A 21241-nucleotide genomic window follows, 5' to 3' on the forward strand; every position below is an offset into this window, starting at 1 on the left:
GAGCATACCATCAGAACCCTGCCCAGGAATCACAGGGATACATGTAAGGCAGAACACAGCATGGACCACTGAAGTCTTAACTCATAAAAAGAAACAAGAGTTGTGGCCATTATAAAAATGTACATTTAGAGTTATTCTTAATTTAACTAAAATTACAACAGACTCTAAATTGAAAGTTTTGAATATTGAGACTTCCATCTCTAAGGTGGATAAGGAAATGAACAGATGAAAGTCAGAATTGATAAATTATAAACTTGTCATCAGAAACTTACTAAGTCAGAAATTCTTAATGACAAGAGGTTAGAATTTATCGAAAATTCATTGAAATATCAGAACCTCAGAATCTTAAATTTTCCTAGACACACTTTAGAAACACCACAAGATATGTTTAAAGAATATTTGAGTCATATATTGAAAATACCACAGCAGGCTTTGCCTGCCTTTTCTAAAATATATTATGTTGCAACTAAAGAAAATATAGCAAATAGCAAACCAGGAGAATCTCCATTAAACCTAACAGCTTTAATCGAGGCTACACCTGAGGATAAAATATCCTTGAGGGCTACATTGCATGTGTCTTTTGTTTTCGCTGCAGAAAGGGATACAGTATTTCGCCTTTTCATGAGGAATCGACATGATCTTTTTCATGGAGAAAGAATCTGGATATATCCAGATCTCTCTAGAGCAACACAAATTAGAAGGAAACAATTTTTGGCGATTAAAAAAAGAAGTAGAGAGTAAAGGTGGTAGAATGATCATTAAATTCCCATGCAGATGCGAAGTAACGTATCTTGATCAGAAATATGTTTTCTTTGAAATCTCACAGTTACGAACTTTTCTTGATTCCCAAACCCAAATGTCTTCAGCTAGTGGATCAGAGCAATAGTACTGAAAAAGTCATGTATTCTCTTTAAATTCAATTGTTCATATTGCCTTTATCTGCTTAGTATAATTCTTTTTTCTTTCCTGGAAATTACTTCTGTTTTAAATACAGATTTTATTTTTTTTTTTCTGGGTATCAATTTCTTTATGAACTATAAATTTGCTGTATTTAATTTCATGATCAGTTACTTGATTGTATAAATGAAATTGCATAAATAAAAAATTAAAAAAAAAATGTACATACTGTTTATGATTCCAAAAATATACCGTTAAGTAAAATAGGAAAAAATGACACATGGTAACAAAATTAAAGAGGAATCAAAGTCAAGACACAGAAGACTGCCACCAACACTGGTGCTCCAGCTCTGAGTTTCCATGTATACCCTGCATTTTCCTCAGAGCTGATAGGACGATCTTCTATTTAATGCAGTCTGAAAACACTGGCTGCAACTTTCCAGGGGGTCATACTCACTATCCACATTCCTGCATCAGGGTCATTCACCTGCAAATTAAAGTGATGAGATTTAATTAAAAGCTAAATGCTTGTCAGCAAACAATGAACTCATGCTCTCAGGGAATAGAGTATCTTTATAGGAGTCTCAAAAGGGGAAAAATAGAAAAAGAAGAGAATAAAATATGTATTTTAAATATTATGGCACCTCGTGGATTTACTACTTCACAACATATATGCACATCTCCATTACCCCAGGTACAAACTTAAGGTCCTATTTACTAAGCATTTTCCCCACAGACACAACATAGAAGAAAACCTTTAGTAAATAAGCCCCGGGCCGATTCTGTAAAGTGAACTCGGCCGTGTGCACTGTTTAACATGTTTGGCCACATGTTTTTGAGGTGCGTCTATTACCCCTTATACCGTAACGGGTTTAGTGCGTCAAAAACGCATAGCCAAACCCCCCAGGAAACTAGCAGTGCTCATCACATGCAAATACATGTTGATGAGGCTATTAGTCACTCGGGAAACTGAAAGTAAAATTTGCGGCCAATCTTGCCCTTGGGCAGGCGTTAATTTTTGAGCAGCCCGAAAATATGTACAGAAGAGCAGAAAATATTGCTTTTCTATACACCCTCCGACTTAATATCCTAGCGACATTAAGTCGGAGGAACCAAAAATGTAAAAACAAAAATTAAGAAAAATATGCTGGTCAGTCTGGTTAGGAGAACAGACCCTCAATTTTAACGGCATTTATTTTCTACTCCTGGGGGAATTCTGCGCAAAACATTTTAAATTCTGCGAAATTTAGTGGTCAAAATAACACAATTTACAAGTTGGTCTTTAAGTAATTACATTTTAAATTAATACAGAAAAAAGTTATTACTTAGAGATGCAGAATTTTAAAAATATTTTTACAGTGAATTTCTAGGGAAATTCTGCTCAGAGTGTCCCTTTCCACTCGCTCTCCCTACTCCCCTGGTCACTTTGCCCTCTCAGGCCCCAACTCCTCCACCTGCCAGCATCTCTCCCCTCCACCTCTATGCTCAACCCCTTCCACTCTATCGTCAGTCCCAGAGTTTGACCCCGTTCTCAGTACTGCCCCTTCCTCTCTCACACACATGCTCTCTCTAGTACACATACACACACACTCATACAGGCTCCCTCACTCTCTTGCACACACACATCCCCCTCACACAGGGTCCCTCTCTTGCATACATTCCCACACAAGCTCCCTTTTTCTCTCACACATACATCCTCACACAGGCTACCTATGTCTCTCTCTCATGCACCCCTTCACATAGGCTCTGTCTCACACAAACAATCCCTTCACACAGGCAGGCACCCTCACATACACACAATACCATTTTCATACACACGAGCTCCCAATCTCTCACACACACATACACACTCCTTCACAATATCCTCATATAGGCTCCCTCTCTGGCACACACACTCAAGCATCCCCCCCAACGCTCTCATACCCTCCCCTTCCCCACACCCTTCTCCCTGCTCTCACCTTCCCTCACACCCCGCTCTCACCCTCACACGTCTCCCCGCTCTCACTCTCCCCCACACCCCCTCCCCGCTCCTCACAGCCCCTCCCCTCGCCTTGCTCTCACCCTCTCCTCCACACTCCTCTCACACCCCCTCTCCTACACTTCTCTCCCACAGCCCTCTCCCTGCTCTCATCCTCACCCACACCCCCTCCCCGCTCCTCACAGCCCCTCCCCTCCCTCACACCCCCTCCACGCTCCTAAGAACATAAGAACATGCCATACTGGGTCAGACCAAGGGTCCATCAAGCCCAGCATCCTGTTTCCAACAGTAGCCAATCCAGGCCATAAAAACCTGGCAAGTACGTCAAAACTAAGTCTATTCCATGCTACTGTTGCTAGTAATAGCAGCGGCTATTTTCTAAGTCAACTTAATTAATAGCAGGTAATAGACTTCTCCCTCCAAGAACTTATCCAATCCTTTTTTAAACACAGCTACACTAACTGCACTAACCAAATCCTCTGGCAACAAATTCCAGAGTTTAATTGTGCGTTGAGTGAAAAAGAACTTTCTCCGATTAGTTTTAAATGTGCCACATGCTAACATCATGGAGTGCCCCCTAGTCTTTCTATTATCCGAAAGAATAAATAACAGATTCGCATCTACTCGTTCTAGACCTCTCATGATTTTAAACACCTCTATCATATTCCCCCTCAGCCATCTCTTCTCCAAGCTGAAAAGTCCTAACCTCTTTAGTCTTTCCTCATAGGGGAGCTGTTCCATTCCCTTTATCATTTTGGTCACCCTTCTCTGAACCTTCTCCATCGTAACTATATCTTTTTTGAGATGCGGCGACCAGAATTGTACACAGTATTCAAGGTGCGGTCTCAGCATGGAGCGATACAGAGACATTTTGACATTTTCCTTTTTATTCCCCATTCCCTTTCTAATAATTCCCAACATTCTGTTTGCTTTTTTGACTGCCGCAGCACACTGAACCGATGATTTCAATGTGTTATCCACTATGACGCCTAGATATCTTTCTTGTGTGGTAGCTCCTAATATGGAACTTAACATTGTGTAACTATAGCATGGGTTGTTTTTCCCTATATGCATCACCTTGCACTTATCCACATTAAATTTCATCTGCCATTTGGATGCCCAATTTTCCAGCGTCAGAAGGTCTTCCTGTAATTTATCACAATCTGCTTGAGATTTAACTACCGTAATCAATTTTGTATAATCTGCAAATTTGATTACCTCACTTGTGTTTCTTTCCAGATCATTTATAAATATATTGAAAAGTAAGGGTCCCAATACAGATCCCTGAGGCCCTCCACTGCCCACTCCCTTCCACTGAGAAAATTGTCCATTTAATCCTACTCTGTTTCCTGTCTTTTAGCCAGTTTGTAATCCATGAAAGGACATCGCCACCTATCCCATGACTTTTTACTTTTCCTAGAAGCCCCTCATAAGGAACTTTGTCAAACATCTTCTGAAAATCCAAATGTACTACATCTACCGGTTCACTTTTATCTACATGTTTATTAACTCCTTCAAAAAAGTGAAGCAGATTTGTGAGGCAAGACTTGCCTTGGGTAAAGCCATGCTGAGTTTGTTCCATTAAACCATGTCTTTCTATATGTTCTGTGATTTTGATATTTAGAACACTTTCCACTATTTTTCCTGGCACTGAGGTCAGGCTAACTGGACTGTAGTTTCCTGGATCGCTCCTGGAGCCCTTTTTAAATATTGGGGCTACATTAGCCACCCTCCAGTCTTCAGGTACAATGGATGATTTTAATGATAGGTTACTCATTTTTACTAATAGGTCTGAAATTTCATTTTTGAGTTCCTTCAGAACCCTGGGGTGTATACCATCCAGTCCAGGTGATTTACTACTCTTCAGTTTGCCAATCAGGCCTACCACATTTTCTAGGTTCACCATGATTTGGTTCAGTCCATCTGAATCATTACCCATGAAAACCTCTGATTCCGCCCAGTTGTTCTATTATTACAAATATGAAAGTAATTTTGGTAGTCAGTGGCCATGAAGCCCCTCTTCTGTGTTTTGCCTGTAGTAGAGAAAGGGCTTTGGAAGGTCTAATTGTCTAGGAGATGCTTTTGTGAAGGGCACACAATTTCAGCACTACACATACCTACTGAGTGAAGGATACAATTATCAGAGCAGCCAAGTCTGAGCACTGTCTCTTCTCCCTCCAAAGAGATGCAAGCACGTCTGTGACAAAGGGAAGAACAGTCCAAGGCACTTTCCCACAAAAGATGTAGACGAGTTTGTGACAGAGGGGAACACACCCTGAGCCGTCCCCTATCATAGATACAAAGGAGAATCTGTGACAGAGAAGCAAAGCAGGGTCCTTCCAGAAATGTAGGAGTCTGAAAGATAGGAGCACAGTCTGAACCCCTGACACTCGAGACATGCAAATTTGTGACACTGGAAAGGATATACTGTGCCCCCTCCCTGATAAGAGATAGAGAGAAGTCTGTGAGCGAGGGTAGTACAACCTGAGTCCCTCCTCATCCAAGAGACATAGGAAAGTCTGTAATAGAGAGAGAGCACAGCCCAAGTCCCCTCCTCCAGCACAAGAGACATAGAGAAGGCCGTGACAGCCTGAGCTCTCCCCCCCCAGATCTTGCCAGGAACTTGTGAACTAAATTGGCCATGGTTGGAAACAGAATACTGGACTTGATGAGCCCTACGACTGATCAAGTATGGCGAATTCTTATGTTAGTGCAGGTTTCACTTAACGAGCGTATTTATAAGCACAGGTCCTCACGAGATGCAGTAAGCTAAGGGGATGCAAACCAAACAGGAGTTTGTACACAAAAATCAAAAGCCACTTTATAAAAGCAAGCTCATTTGGGAGAAATAAAAACTATGGCCAGACCGAAGGGACGTGCTTGAAACTGATAGTGTTGCCTCAACCTGAACCTGAGGCAACCTGAACCTGAGGAACTTCTGATGTTCTTGCCGGATGGGGATATGAAGATAAGCCTCGGTGAGATCCAGAAACGCCAAAAACTCCCCGCTCCTTACCACCGCAATTACGGTACGTAATGTCTCCATCCGAAAACATGGTACCTTCAGAGCCTGGTTGACCTTTTTGAGATCCAGGATAGGTCGGAAAGGGCCCTCCTTTTTTGGCACCACGAAATAGATGGAATACCTTACTCCGGGGGGAATTCTGCGCAAAGAAACTGAAAATTCTGCACACAAAAAACGAAAATTCTGCAAACTTTTTATTGGTCAAGTAATTACATTTTAAATTATTACAGAAAAAAGTTATTACCTAAAGTTCCAGAATTTTAAATATTTTGAGCAGAATTTCCCTAGAAATTCACTGTAAGAGTGTCCCTTCCACATACACACCCCCTCATACAGGTTCCCTCACTCTCTCGCACACACACATCCTCTCATACAGGGCCCTCTCTCTTGCATATACAACCACACAAGCTCCCTTTCTCTTTCACACATACAACCTCACACAGGTTACCTATGTCTCTCTCTCACACAGCCCTTCACACAGGCTCTGTCTCATACATACACAATCCCTTCACACAGGCTAGCACCCTCACATATACACAATCCCTTTTTCATACACACGAGCTCCCAATCTCTCACACACATACACACTCCTTCACAATCTCCTCGTATAGGCTCCCTCTCTCTGAAACCCACTCAAGCATCCCCCCAGCCCCCCTCTCTTACCTCCCATGCTCTCTCTCACACCCTCCTGCTCTGTCACCCTCCCCTCATATAGGCTCCCTCTCTGAAACCCACACTCAAGCATCCCCCCACTCCCCCTCTTACCAACCAAGCTGTCTCTCACCATCCCCCACACCCCCTCTCCTCACTTACACACACATTCTCTCTCACCGGCATCCCCCCCCCCCTCATATAGGCTCCCTCTCTCTGAAACCCACACTCAAGCATCCCCCTACCCACCCTCTCTTACCTCCCATGCTCTCTCTCACACCCTCCTGCTCTGTCACCCTCCCCTCATATAGGCTCCCTCTCTGAAACCCACACTCAAGCATCCCCCCACTCCCCCTCTACCACCAAGTTGTCTCTCCCCCTCCCCCTACAATAAATAAATATAGGCTTCCTCTCTGCAACCCACTCTCAAGCACCCCCCCCACTCCCCCTCTTACCAACCAAGCTGTCTCTCACCATCCCCCACACCCCCTCTCCTCACTTACACACACATTCTCTCTCACCGGCATCCCCCCCCTCATATAGGCTCCCTCTCTCTGAAACCCACACTCAAGCATCCCCCTACCCACCCTCTCTTACCTCCCATGCTCTCTCTCAAACCCTCCTGCTCTCTCTCATCCTCCCCACCAACTCTTACAACCATGCTCTCTGTCACCCTCCCCTCTCTCACACACACACATTCTCTCTCACCGGCACCCCCCCCCCCCCCCATGCTCTCTCTCACACCCTCCTGCTCTCTCTCACCCTCCTCTCCCCGACACACATTCTCTCTCACCGGCATGCCTTGGGACACGTTCCGTTCGCAGCGAAAAGGGAAGGCCCCCGTGTGCCGCAAACGGCACGCTGGGCCTTCACCTTTGCCACGAACAGAGCGCGTCCCGCGGCACACGGGGGTCTTCCCTTTTCACTGCGAACGGCATGTCGGGCTTACACCTTTGCCGCAAATGGAGCATGTGCTGTGGGACGCACTCCGTTTGCGGCATGCCGGGGTCTCCTCTGCTATCTTCTGCGCAGAATTTGGCAATTCTGCATGGGGGGGGGGGAATTCTACACAAATTCTGCATTCCGCAGTAGCGCAGAATTCCCCCAGGAGTAATACCTGCCTTGTCCCTGTTCAGCAACCGGCACTGGCAGCACCGCCTGCAGACTTAACAATTGCTGAAGCGTTTCCTGGACCGCTGCCTGCTTGTTTCAGGAAAGACAGCGCGACTCCAGAAAAGCCGGCCTTAGAGGGCAAGCAAATTCTAATGCGTAATCTTCTCTCACTCCTCGTAAAACCGGGCTAGCCTGCCCCCGATTACCAGAGCCGGAGAGTGGGCCTGCTGGATCTCATTAGGCGGACTTACTGCCCCCGGGTGGCACCTCCTCTAGATGACCTGCCAGTCCGTCGAAAGGACTGCTGTCTATGCAAAGTCTGTCTTGGAGCTGAGGTCCCTGAGGATCTTGACGGACGAAAACGCCTTGAGTCTTGAAAACGAGGCCGCAAGGAGAAAGACTTCCTGATCGACTTCCGATCCTCCAGCAGTCTATTTCCTTTCGTCTCCCCTAGCGACTTCATCAGACGATCCAGATCCTCACCCTGAAAAGGCAAATTACAAAGTTGTGATTTCGACGAAAGATCAGCCGACCAATTTCGCAACCACAAATGACGCCGGGCCGCCATCAACAAGACCATACCGTGGTCTGCACCAGGTCATATAAGGCATCAGCACCATACGCAACCTCCACTTCCAGTCGAGCCGCCTGAGCTGGGGACAGGATCCCAGAGGCAGCCTGTTCCTGCGGCTTCTGGATTCAACACAAACAGGCCCGCTGCATGAGGCTGGCATAGAGCACCGCTCGCAGGCCTAACCCCAGAACCTCAAAGGCCCACTTGAGGTGCACCTCCAGCTTCCGATCCTGAACATCCTTCAGAGCGGAAGCTCCAGCCACCAGGATGGTCGTCTTCTTGGTGACCGCCGAAACTGCCGCATCCACCTTCGGAAGCTTAAGAACATTCAAATGCTCCTGGATCAGCGGATAAAGCTTGGACATGGCCCTGCCGACTCGCAATCCCGAGTCGGGGGAATCCCACTCCCGGTCAATCAACTTCTGAATTTTCTTAGGAATCGGGAAGGCACTGGGGGGTTTCCTGATGCCATCTAGCACCAGATTAACCCCTTCTGCATCCAAATCCTTTAGCGTCAGCTTGACCCCCAACTCCTCTATCACCTGGGGGATAAGTGAGTGCAGCTCCTCTCTTCTAAAAAGACGGATCACTCGCGGATCATCGCTTTCAGCCTCCGCAGGCTCCGCTCCCGGCTCCGTTTTCGCATCTAGTGGATCTAGAGGTTGGTCCCTTATCTGGTCCTCATCAGGGTCGCCTTCCGAATAGATGTCTACTTCCTCCTGAGACTCGTCCGACTCCTCCGAAGCCGACTCCACACGTGCCAGTCGTCCCTCATGGGGGACGATGCACAGTTGCGTGGACCCCTTAGCTGAAGCCTTCTTTTGCTTTGCCGAGTCTGTCAGGTTAACCTGCAAACCGCACTTTCCCTCCTTCTTAGCCAGAAAGGCTTCGTGCATGAGTAGCACAAATTCGGGTGAAACCCCCCCAGGGGTCCCATAGGGCACTTGGGGCTGCTAGGACCTGCACCATTCCGATCCTCCGGCCTCTGCTGGGACTTCGAAACAGGATGAGACGGCAGGGACCCCCGAACCCTCAAGGTGGTACCCCCCGATCTGGCTCCGCTTCCATAGCCACACCTTCCTGCAAGCCTAGCGCCGCTGCCGGTCTTGCCCCGCTCTGGGGTTTTAACATTTTATCTGACGCCCCTTCCCCCCCTCTCGCACACGCTGCGCAAAGGAGGAGCTCATTAAGAAGAGCCACCCGACCCCCACAAGCTCGGCAAACCTCCCAGAGCTGTTTCTCTGCCATCCCCCAATCTCTTCCGCTGTTTATTTTTATTTTTTTAAACACAATTACCAGCAAAAATCGCAGCAACGCCGCCGCGGGTGGCACAAGAAACGGCAGAGGGCACCTAGCCTAAAGAGAAAGTTTCCCGCCGGCTCACTCAGGAGGCCTCAGAAAAAACGGCCAAAAATCGCACGCTAGAAACGGCAGGGCAAAGAACCACAAAACAGAGGTACTGGCTCCCAACCGGGCCCTAACCCCACCGACAGTGATCCCACTCTGTCCGATGACAAGCAGGCCTGACCCCGACTGCCACCGAGTCGACTGCCTCTGCCGCAACATAGCTTGTTTTTTTAAACTCAGAGCCTTAAAGGGCCCTGTTACAATAAAAAGAGTTAATAAAAAATTAGGATACTTCCCTTTTGTAGCTGGCGGAGGGGCTTCAGGTGACTCTGAGGGAACCAGACCACTGGTTAATCGGGTCCCGGGGTTGAAGGCTTAACTGGCCAGGGGTATCCAACCCTCCATTTGCCCGGCTCCACCCGAGGGATGGCCCTTGCACAGGAACCTGCCACCTCAGGGAGCAAATTTTCTTCCTTAACAAAACCAGTCAGTCAGGACTGCAGGAGTAACACCTCTACCATCTGCTGGAGGTAGAGAAATACTGAGGGACTGCAGGTGGCACTCTCGAATATGTGGCAGTGCCCAAAGTTTTGTTCTCTACCGTCATCTGCTGGTAGGGATGAATAAAACCCACTTGGTCTGGACTGATCTGGGTATGTTCAGGAAACCTATATTATATACATGAATAAAGATAGTGCCAAAAACCCACACAAAAATCGGAGTAAAAAAACACGGATAGTGTTACGGTTCTGGCCGCGAGCACCGCAACCAGTCCCTTACCTCCGTGTTCCTGGACCTGTTCCCGCTTCTCGTGGCCTAGTTCGCGGCTGGTTTGGTGGCGTCCCCGTGGGGGCCGCGCCGCCGGGAAGCTCCCATGCACGCTCTGCTCCTAGGCGCGTGCGCCACTTGGGCGCTTTTCTAGGCCGTTTCCCACCAGTGGTGACTCCGCCCAATTCCTGATGTCAGACGCCGCGGCCTTGATAAGCCGGCCGCGGACCCTCAGTCTTTGCCTTGCAACGGGCTTACCTACCGGATCCCTGTTGCTTCGTGCCCCGGAGTGAGCTGCCTTGGAACTCGCTCCGTTCCTGCTTGCCTGCTACAGTACCTGCCTGGTTCCTGCCTGCTTGCTACAGTACTTGCTTGGTTCCTGCTTGCCTGCTACAGTACCTGCCTGGTTCCTGCCTGCTTGCTACAGTATCTGCTTGGTTCCTGCTTGCCTGCTACAGTTCCTGCCTGGTTCCAGTACCCGAGTCTTGCTACAGTCCCTGCCTGGTTCCAGTATCCAAGTCCTGCTACAGTTGCAGTCAACCGTTCTAGACTGGTTCCAGTTCCCAGTTCTGCTCATCAGCCTGTTTGTTCCAGTCCCAAGGTCATCAACCCGACTAAGTCCCAGCGGCCGGTCTCCTACAGGCTCCTCCCGGAGGGGCTTCGGCTTCCAAGGGTGAAACCTCGCCTAAGTCCCAGCGGCTGGGCTCCTACAGGCTCCTCCCGCGGGAGTACCAGCTTCCAGGGTGAAGAGCTCCTCTACGTCCTGCCTGAACATATGCCTCCCGGCCTGTAGTGTCCCAGAGACTTTGAATATCTTTCCCAGTCTCCTGCAGGTCGGCCCAAGGGTCTGCTAAACTGAGACTCCATAACAGATTGCAAGGCCATGGACTCGGCGGATGTGCCTGGTCCCTCTGACCTGCCTGGGATGGCCCAGTAGATGCAGTGGAACGACTGTCCTCTCGCCTGGAGTCCTTGCCTCCTGCGGGTGTGGTCCCCGAGGGACACAGCTCTTCTGTGACTCAGCTACCGGCACCCTCTCGTTACGCTGGAGACTTAAGGACCTGCTGCTGTTTTCTGAACCAATGTTTTATACGGTTCTCCCTGTTGCCTCGGCAGTTTCCCTCGGATGAGGTAAAAGTAGCTTATATCCTGTCCCTGCTTGATGGGAAAGCCTTGATATGGGCCTCTCCCCTTTGGGAACACAATGACCCCTCGCTAATGGACTTACAACAGTTCATCTCGAACTTCCATCAGGCATTTGATGAGCCCACCCGAGTAGCTACGGCTACATCTGAACTGCTACAGCTTCGTCAGGGGGCTCACTCCTTGGCAGATTATGCTGTGGAATTCCAGACCTTAGCCCAAGAAGTAGGTTGGCAGGATGGTAGTCTTAAAGCCATCTTTTTGGAGGGTCTTCCCGGCCGCATAAAGGATGAGATTGCAGCCCGAGATCTGCCGGAGGACCTCAACACCTTGATAGAGATGGCTGCCTGCATTGACCACCACCTACAATAATGGGCCAAGGAGCAGCGCTCCTCCCACCACAGTCCTGCATCTGGGTTGGCGAGACCCGCCTCTGTACCTAAGACTTCTCGTCTTGACGCTCCCACCTGTGAACCCATGCAGCTGGGACGGTCCCTGCTCTCTGCTGAAGAGAGGAAACGACGTCGTTCGTTGAAATTGTGCTTGTATTGTGGCCAGAAGGGCCATTTCTTGGCACGCTGCCAGGAGCGTGCGGAAAACGCCAAAGCCAAGGAGGTCGGGAGGAGCTCCTCCTAGGCTGTGCTACAGCTCCTCAATGTACCATCCCTGTTACCCTGGAATACCCTGGAGGATCCATAGAGACGATAGTATTCCTGGATTCTGGAGCCGGGGGTAATTTCATCCTGCAGGACCTAGTCTCCCAGTTGCGAATTCCTATGCATAGACGGGAGGTCCCGTTACAAATTACCTCCATCCAGAGGTCGCTCCTTCCAGGACCCATCGTGATGTCCACCGCACCCATTACTGTCCGCACCGGGGCGATCCATTCGGAGGAGATAGCCTTCCTAGTATTGGATAAGGCTGTCCACCCTGTGGTGCTAGGGTTGCCGTGGCTACAGAAGCACTCGCCCACGATTCAGTGGGATACTCTACAGATTGTCAAGTGGAGTCCCTTTTGTCTAGCTAACTGTATGAAGGTGCCTAAGACTCCCGGACTTCCATTGATGCACTCTGCCTTAGGTCCTCCGGCACCTTATGAGGACTTCACGGACGTCTTTTCCAAGTCCGAGGCGGAGATCCCTCCGCAGCATCGCCTGTATGACTGCGCTATAGACCTGCTACTGGGAACTATGCCTCCCCGAGGAAGGTTATATCCCTTATCTTTACCTGAAACCCGGGCCATGTCTGAGTATATTTCTGAGAATCTGGCCAAGGGGTTTATTCGCCCATCCAAGTCGCCTGCAGGGGCAGGCTTCTTCTTTGTTAGCAAGAAGGATAGCTCGCTGAGACCGTGTATAGACTATCGAGGCCTAAACTCAATTACCAAGTGGGATCGTTACCCGCTCCCGCTAATTCCGGAGCTCCTCGATAGGCTCCAGGGAGCGAAGATTTTTACAAAGTTGGACTTATGAGGTGCTTACAACTTAGTCAGGATTCGTCCCGGAGACGAGTGGAAAACTGCTTTTAATACCAGGGACGGGCATTACGAATACCTTGTGATGCCTTTCAGCTTATGTAATGCTCCGGCGGTGTTCCAGCACCTTATGAATGAGGTGTTACAGGATCTTCTGAACACCTGCGTTATTGTCTATCTCGATGATTTGCTAGTCTACTCCCAGGACCTGTCCTCACACCGTCAGCATGTCCGTCAAGTGCTCCAAATACTTAGGGAGCATAATCTGTACGCAAAACTAGAAAAGTGTAGTTTCGAGAAGGCGTCCCTGCCATTCCTGGGCTACATAGTCTCTGCAACAGGCTTTCAAATGGATCCTGAGAAAGTGGCAGCAATTAAGAATTGGCCCAGGCCGAGGGGCCTCAAAGCCTTACAACGCTTCCTCAGCTTCTCCAATTTCTACCGTCACTTCATTCCTAACTACTCACATATTGTGGCCCCGTTGACTGCCCTCACCCGAAAGGGAGCCAATGCAGTGGATTGGCCTGTTCCCGCTTGTCAAGCCTTCGAGGCCCTCAAGGAAGCGTTCTTGTTGGATACCTGTCTTCGTCACCCTGACCCCAGCCGGCCCTTTGTGGTGGAAGTCGATGCCTCCAATGTGGCCGTGGGGGCCGTGCTGAGCCAGTACTCCGATTCTGGACAATTGTTACCCTGTTCATATTTCTCGAAGAAATTCTCGCCGGCAGAAAGCAACTACTGTGTTGGTGATAAAGAGTTGCTAGCCGTGAAACTTGCCCTGGAAGAATGGAGACAATGGTTGGAGGGGGCCAACCATCCGGTTACGATTTACACCGACCACAAAAACTTAGCATTTTTGAAGCAAGCTCAACGCCTGAATCCAAGACAAGCCCGGTGGTCGCTGTTTTTTGATCGGTTTGACTTTACTCTATGCTACCAACCCGGCTCTAAGAATGTTCGAGCCGACGCACTCTTGCGCTCCACTGAGGTCGAAGAGACTTCTGACACTCCCCGGTACATCTTGGATCCTGTGAAAGTGAGCCTTGCAGCAACCTCGGTGTCCTCTCAAGGAAAGACCGTCGTTCCACGTCGCTCCCAGAGAGCAGTCCTCACTTGGGCCCATGACTCCCTCACTGGGGGCCATTCTGGCTGTAAAGGGACTTTAGACCTGTTGAATCGATTCTACTGGTGGCCGACGGTGAGACAGGACGTCCAAGCTTTTGTGGGATCTTGCCCTACCTGTGCCGAACAGAAGCCGCTCATCGGGAGACCCAGGGGCCTGTTACACCCGTTACCCATCCCGGTGGAACCTTGGACACACATTTCCACCGACTTTGTCGTGGACCTTCCCGTCTCAGAAGGCAATTCGGTCATTTGGGTGACTGTAGACCGATTTTCTAAGATGGCGCACTTTGTCCCCTTGCCAAAGTTACCTTCTGCACCTGACTTAGCCAATCTCTTCGCTCAACTATCTTCAGCCTTCACGGCCTTCCACAAGATATAGTCTCAGACCGAGGACCACAGTTTACTGATATTGGAAGGCACTTTGCAAATGCTTCAGTGTGCAACTTAGTCTTTTGCCTGCGTCCCATCCCCAGAGTAATGGGCAAACGGAACGGACTAACCGAACCCTAAAGACTTTCCTCCATTTGTTCGTGAATGAACGACAAGATAATTGGACCAAGTTGCGGAATTCTCGTATAATAATCATACGCATGCTGCTACCGGAAGTTCATCTTTCCTCGTTGTCTATGGGAAGCAACTTCGACTGCCCTTGCCTTTGCCTGAACCTAGTGCACTCCCGGCAGTGCAACTTTCAGCCCGCCAGCTCCTTTCCCTATGGATCTCTATCCAGAGAAAGCTCCGTAAAGCCGCCCAGTCTGCCAAGAAATGGGCGGATAGGCATCGTCAGGCAGCGCATATCTTCCTTCCAGGAGACCGCGTCTGGCTTAGTACTAAGAATTTACAGCTACGAATTCCGTCTCGAAGACTAGCCCCGAGATTTTGTGGGCCTTTCCGAGTCGCCGAACGAGTGGGAGCAGTCTCGTACCGACTACGCCTACCCTCCTCCATGCGCATACATGACGTGTTCCATGTGTCATTACTGAAGCCTCTTGTCCTGTCCAGATACCACTCCCGGGCTCCTGAACCATCAGATCCTTCAGTCCCAGACGACATTACGTATCAAGTACGTGAGATCTTGGATGTACGATTCCACCAATGATGCTGGGAGTATCTGCTTGCCAGGGAGGGTTGTGGACCCGAGGATAACTCGTGGGAACCTGCCCGTAACATCCTCGACAAGGACTTATTACGGCAGTTCCATCTGGTTCACCCAAGTAAACCTGGACCTGCTAAGAGGGGGGCGTAAGAGGGGAGGTACTGTTAACGGTTCTGGCCGTGAGCACCGCGACCAGTCCCTTACCTCCGTGTTCCTGGACCTGTTCCCGCTTCTCGTGGCCTAGTTCGCGGCTGGTTTGGTGGCGTCCCCGCGGGGGCCGCACCGCTGGGAAGCCTCCCATGGAGGCTTCCCAGCCTAGGTGCTTTTCTAGGCCGTTTCCCGCCAGTGGTGACTCCGCCCAATTCCTGACGTCAGATGCCGCGGCCTTGATAAGCCGGCCGCGAACCCTCAGTCTTTGCCTTGCAATGGGCTTACCTACTGGATCCCTGTTGCTTCGTGCCCTGGAGTGAGCTGCCTTGGAACTCGCTCCGTTCCTGCTTGCCTGCTACAGTACCTGTCTGGTTCCTGCTTGCCTGCTACAGTACCTGCCTGGTTCCTGCCAGCTTGCTACAGTATCTGCTTGGTTCCTGCTTGCCTGCTACAGTTCCTGCCTGGTTCCAGTACCCGAGTCTTGCTACAGTTCCTGCCTGGTTCCAGTAGCAGAGTCTTGCTACAGTCTCTGCCTGGTTCCAGTATCCGAGTCCTGCTACAGTTCCAGTCAACTGTTCTAGTCTGGTTCCAGTTCCCAGTTCTGCTCATCAGCCTGTTTGTTCCAGTCCCAAAAATCAACCCACCTAAGTCCCAGCGGCTGGGCTCCTACGGGCTCCTCCCGCGGGAGTACCAGCTTCCAGGGTGAAGAGCTCCTCTACGTCCTGCCTGAACATCTGCCTCCCGGCCTGTGGTGTCCCAGAGACTTTGAATATCTTTCCCAGTCTCCTGCAGGTCGGCCCAAGGGTCCACTAAACTGAGACTCCATAACAGATGGCTTAGTTTCTCTTATTACATTGCCCCTCCCCCCCCCCCAGTCTCAAATGGGGGTCGAATGCAATAATGTGTGGGTTAAAATTGCGCCGAAATTTAGTGCACAATTTTTTTTAAACACACAGGTTAAATTTTTTTTACTTCCTGATGCAGTAAGCTAATACAATGCTAAATGCATCTGAAGTTAAAACATTGCACCGACTGCAAAATGTGCGCTCAGCTCAGGTTGAACGCACATTTTAAACTCAGGAGAGTCTCTCAGTTGTGATTTATGTGCACAAAAATGCTTTTAGTGTAGAATGCATTTTGTGTGCAGAAAGTAAAGCATGTTTTCCGTACATAAATCCCAATTACATGTCCCAGTGTCGAAATTTCAGTTTCTACCCCATAGAGTCAAAACTGACACAAGAGCTATACGAGGAGTAAATTTTCCAGCGATAAGAAAATCTGAGTTAAGCCAGGGGGGTGGCGGGTAATAATTAATACCTTCATTTCCTTGACATTTCCATGCGAGGGCAGTAAGCAGGGCGCACATTTTCTTTGCGCAAAACTCCTTACTACATCAGGAGTAACATTCCTACACCAAAAATGTGCTTATAAAACTGAGGGTAAAACTGTGAACTCTGCTAAGTATACTTTATTGCATCGGCCCCTAAGCCCGCTACTGTCCACCTAGCTTCAAGAAACGCAGGCAAGGAACCCGCTAATGCGTGTGGCGAGTGATACAAGCTGGCTCATGCATCCCGCCACTGACCTGGACATACGCGGCCAAAGCGAAGAAGAGTGCCATGATGACGTTACACACTCGCCAGAGGTTACAACACACAACCATCCATGCATCCCCCATCTTATCCGCAACTTCGGGAATCTCCGCCCACGGATGATCTCAGACGTACGAAACTAGCTGACTCCTCCCTTCGTTTCACAGTGCGGATCAGCAAGGTCCACCCACATGCAATTTCATTCATGTAGCGGGGCAGGGCATAGCAGGCTTCACACGATCAGCATAGAATCATATTACACAGCGGTAGCAAGCTCCGCCCGCGGGTGAAACTTTGCATTTTGGTTGCCCATGACGCAGCACAGTGCTGAAAGCTCCATCCAATAAAGTAACTTTGCTGTATTGGATATAGCAAAGTATCGCGTTTGTGGAGCGCGCCCTGTGGGATAAGATCGCTGTAAATTCAAAGATGACACCCAATACAATACTTTTCTGGCTTCCAGAGGAATACCTTTTCACCTTTGTGATAGCATTAACGCTGTTTATATCCATATCTATAAACTTCTTAGTTGTGGTCACCCAGAGGAGGCCTAAATCCTGTCCTCTGCCTGGCAGCATACAGGGAACGGGAGGGTAAGACTGAGGCTGTATGAGAGAAAAAAAGTCTCTTGTCTAAATAATCCAGTCCCTCGCTTCCTTTCATGCAGGGGACAGGCGTGGAGGGGGGGGGGGGGGTGGTGATACATGCAAAGCGTGGAATTAGTTTGGGGAAAGCAAGGGGGCAATACCTCCATTCCCCAATGTAATTGACCTAGTTACCTGCAGTGGGAACTTTGCACAGGAAATACACATTGCTGTTTGCTAACATCTTTGGCATCATGCTTCGCACAAGGCTAGAAAAGGAATAGTTAACATAGGCACATGCATAGGGTGCCCTATTTGGAATGTGCCCCCAGGCACATGCTGGAGCTGCCACCAGGATGCAGGCAGGGCGCCTAGCAGTACGTAGCATGTTATACCGCATAGACTCACTGCTGCACTTAACATGCCTCTTGTTCGGGAGTCCCTAGGCCAGAGCTTTCCAAACTTTTCATGTTGGTGACACACTTTTTAGACAAACATAATTTCACGACACGGTAATTCAGTCTACTAGTAAACCAGAGGTTAAAGGTTAAACGAACGAAACATATTTCGACAATTTATGTATGTTTCCTTAAATATATACATAAATAAAATGTTTCACGACACAACCTATCTCATGAAAACCTTAAATTTATATTAAAAATATATATTCCAAGATTCATGTTATTGTTATAATTTATGAGAAACAATAATAAAACAAATTGTCTGTCCCCCACACACTCATCTCTCTCCTCCCCCCCAGCACATGTCTAGCCCCCACACACTCATATCTCTCCCCCTCAAGCACATGTCTGTCCCCCCAGCACGTTTGCCCCCCACTCACTCATCTCTCTCCCCCCAGCACATGTCTGGCCCCCACACTCATGTACCTCGTCTTTTTGATTGTTGCCAGTTAAGTGCTTCACTCCCTTCCATGATCACCAGACACTGCTGCTTGCAGTCAGCACTCCTCATGGCCAGGCCTCATCGGCAGCAGCAGCCAATGCAAGGATGGCTGGGCTCGTTCCACCCACCAAGCCCCCCAAAAAAACGCGATTGACAGCAAAAATCACCCAATAATAAGCAACCCATAAACTGAGAAAAAAAGTGAATTTCTAGAAAAAAAAAAGCCCAAACTCGCATCAGAGTTGACCGGGCTTGCGCGACACACCTGCACACTGCAGGCGACACACTAACGTGTCCCGACACATAGTTTGGAAAGCTCTGCCCTAGGCAGTCGTGGGCAGCTGGAGGATGCCATCAGAAAGAGCAGCATAGCAGGAGATAGTCCATAGCTGCAATTTATTTTGTAACCACAATCACATGATTCCAGGGGCAGCCTTACATAGGAGAGACAGTCAACCAAACACCAGGTGATGGGAAATCCTTAAGAGCAAGCCTGATGATGGGGGTGAGCAAGTGCGAATTGGGTACTTGCCAGGTTCTTATGGCCTGGATTGGCCACTGTTGGAAACAGGATGCTGGGCTTGACGGACCCTTGGTCTGACCCAGCAAGGCAATTTCTTATGTTCGGTCATGCAGCTGTGACCTGGTCACGTGATCACCTCTCCTTTTCTTACCTTATAATACTCTGCTTTCTGACCCTGCGCATACTTGCCAGGTTCTTATGGCCTGGATTGGCCAGTGTTGGAAACAAGATGCTGGGCTTGATGGACCCTTGATCTCACCTAGTATGGCATGTTCTTATGTAACCTCAAGTTCTGTAAGTTTTCCTTCTGCTGCTGTAATTAAGATCCAAAGCTCATGGCCAGCAGCAGTTACATTTACTAAGGTCTCTCGGTGACTTTTTCCTTGTTTTCTACTTCCTACGTCTACAGAAAAAAAAGCACTCTCCCTAGTGAGTTGTACTGATTGTGTAATAGGGTACAAACAGCAGGTACAAACAGAAGACTCCAGGCACTTGGTCCGAAAAAAGGAAAAGTTTTTATTTTGCTAGCAAATAGGTGCAGCTGAATCGCTCAGCAAAACTGCACACCCTCCCAAGCAGGGAGTAACTTCTTATACATTTCACATTTCTTATCTTTCACACATGCGTTCTACACACTGCTGAGCAAGCATATCCCGGCTGAGGGGCTACTGACCCCCTCCTCTTCTGCAGCCTGGAACTTTCTTCTGTGTCCTGCAGGAGAGGCTGCTGGGACTTGCAGTTCAGGAAAGGAATTTGTGCGTTGGCAGTAGTACTGCCCTATACATAATACATTCATTGTTCTAATCTAGGTTACAGACTTGGCAGGCAAGCTGTGAAAGCTTATCAGACAATAAGAACAGCGAAAACCAAAAATGAAAACGTGCTGACAGAGAGTTTCTCAGTGTCCTAACTATAGCTGTATTGCAGGCAGTAGACCCTTTATGAAGCGGGTGATTCTGGTACATGCAGTCCTGTAGGAGTTTCAGGTTGTCCTCTGTCAGAGTGAAGTCTCCGCCCACTACATTCCCCCCTTTGATACTTTTCAATCTCTATGAAAAGTATCACACCATTACGAAGCAGCTGTGGAGCTGAAAGAAACAGAAACAAGAAAAGTTAGCAAATTGAGTTCTCAGGGGGCCCTAATTTCCCAAACAGTCCGATGGTTTCTTCACGTGTTTGAGACGGATGGGCCCTATTGGCTCCACCCCCCTTTGTAGCCGACTTGACATGAATGGGAAGGTGGCCCAATTAAAACATGAGGATGGTTAAACAGGCTCGATAGGCTCAGAGGTAGGCACAGAGGAATACATATGCAGTGACAGGAGTTGCGTGGCTGTTTTGCGTTCAGCAATATCCTCCATCATCCGACGAAGGCGGTTGAGCAAGAAAGGAATAATGCAGGGTCCTAAAAGATAAAACAGAATTAAACTGGCTAGGATAGCAAACAAGCTCTTAAATCCACCGATCATGGAAAACCAACCACCGAATCCGTTGGCCCAGTCCCAAGCACTATTCCACTGCTGGACAGGGACATGTGCCATCTTGACCATGCGATCAGTGATGTCTTGGATAACCTTGCTTTGGTCATCTATCTGCAAACAACAATTAGAGAGATTAAATTTACCACATACGCCACCTTCTTGGGCCAGCAGGTAATCTAAAGCCAGTCTATTCTGGTACACTGCAGTCATAATCTTGGTGTTTTGTTTTGCCAAGAGGTTAAGAGCGAAAGCAGTGTCGTTGGTGATGAGCTCCAGGACTGCCTGGAGTCTGATTATCCGATTTAACATGTAAATAGGGGTGCGATAACCGTATGAGCCATCCTCCGCCCAGAATACTGGATTATACGTTCAGGTGGCCACTCATTATCCTCCCAGTTACCAATTTTCAGGGGTGTGGCAGATCTTTGGGCCCTGCCCTTGTTAACGTATACAGGTATTCCTAACTGTTCCCCTGCAGTGAGTGGCAGCAGGAAGAAACTGGGTCAGACAGTACCTAAGATGCAGGTCCCTGCCCAGGCAGGGGGCAGTCGTTCATATGCCCAGCAGCCACAGATATAGTAATACCCATCAGGAGCAATCCAGGTTACATTAGTGTACCTCCCCTTTGACCAGGTCTGATTGAGCACCTGGTCCGTCCACAGAGGGGTAGGAAGAGAAACATTATCAGTTTGCCACCAGGTGGTGGAGTTGAGGGTGAAAGTGAGCACACCCGTGCAGACAGTGTCACCTACGGGATGTGTGTAGGTGTTACCCGGCATTCTGGAGGCACAGTGCTGACCGATGATACTAGTCTGGAGTG

The 21241-nt window shown here is 48.9% G+C and overlaps 1 protein-coding gene across 2 annotated transcripts in view; it reads right to left on the reverse strand.

Annotated features, from left to right (window-relative positions):
• Window positions 1-17038, reverse strand: part of TMEM220 (transmembrane protein 220) — a 53423-nt gene extending 36385 nt beyond the window's left edge. For both annotated transcript variants that reach the window (XM_029600225.1, XM_029600226.1), the window contains exons 1-2: window positions 16924-17038; window positions 1355-1384 (exon numbers count right to left, since the gene is read on the reverse strand). In XM_029600225.1, the coding sequence (XP_029456085.1) occupies window positions 1355-1384; window positions 16924-17016 (123 nt within the window). In that variant the 5' untranslated portion in view covers window positions 17017-17038. The remainder of the gene's footprint in view (window positions 1-1354; window positions 1385-16923) is intronic.
• Window positions 17039-21241: the final 4203 nt, after the last annotated feature.

The sequence above is a fragment of the Rhinatrema bivittatum genome, chromosome 4 (genome assembly GCF_901001135.1).
Source record: "Rhinatrema bivittatum chromosome 4, aRhiBiv1.1, whole genome shotgun sequence".
In the NCBI taxonomy this organism is placed as follows: domain Eukaryota; kingdom Metazoa; phylum Chordata; class Amphibia; order Gymnophiona; family Rhinatrematidae; genus Rhinatrema; species Rhinatrema bivittatum.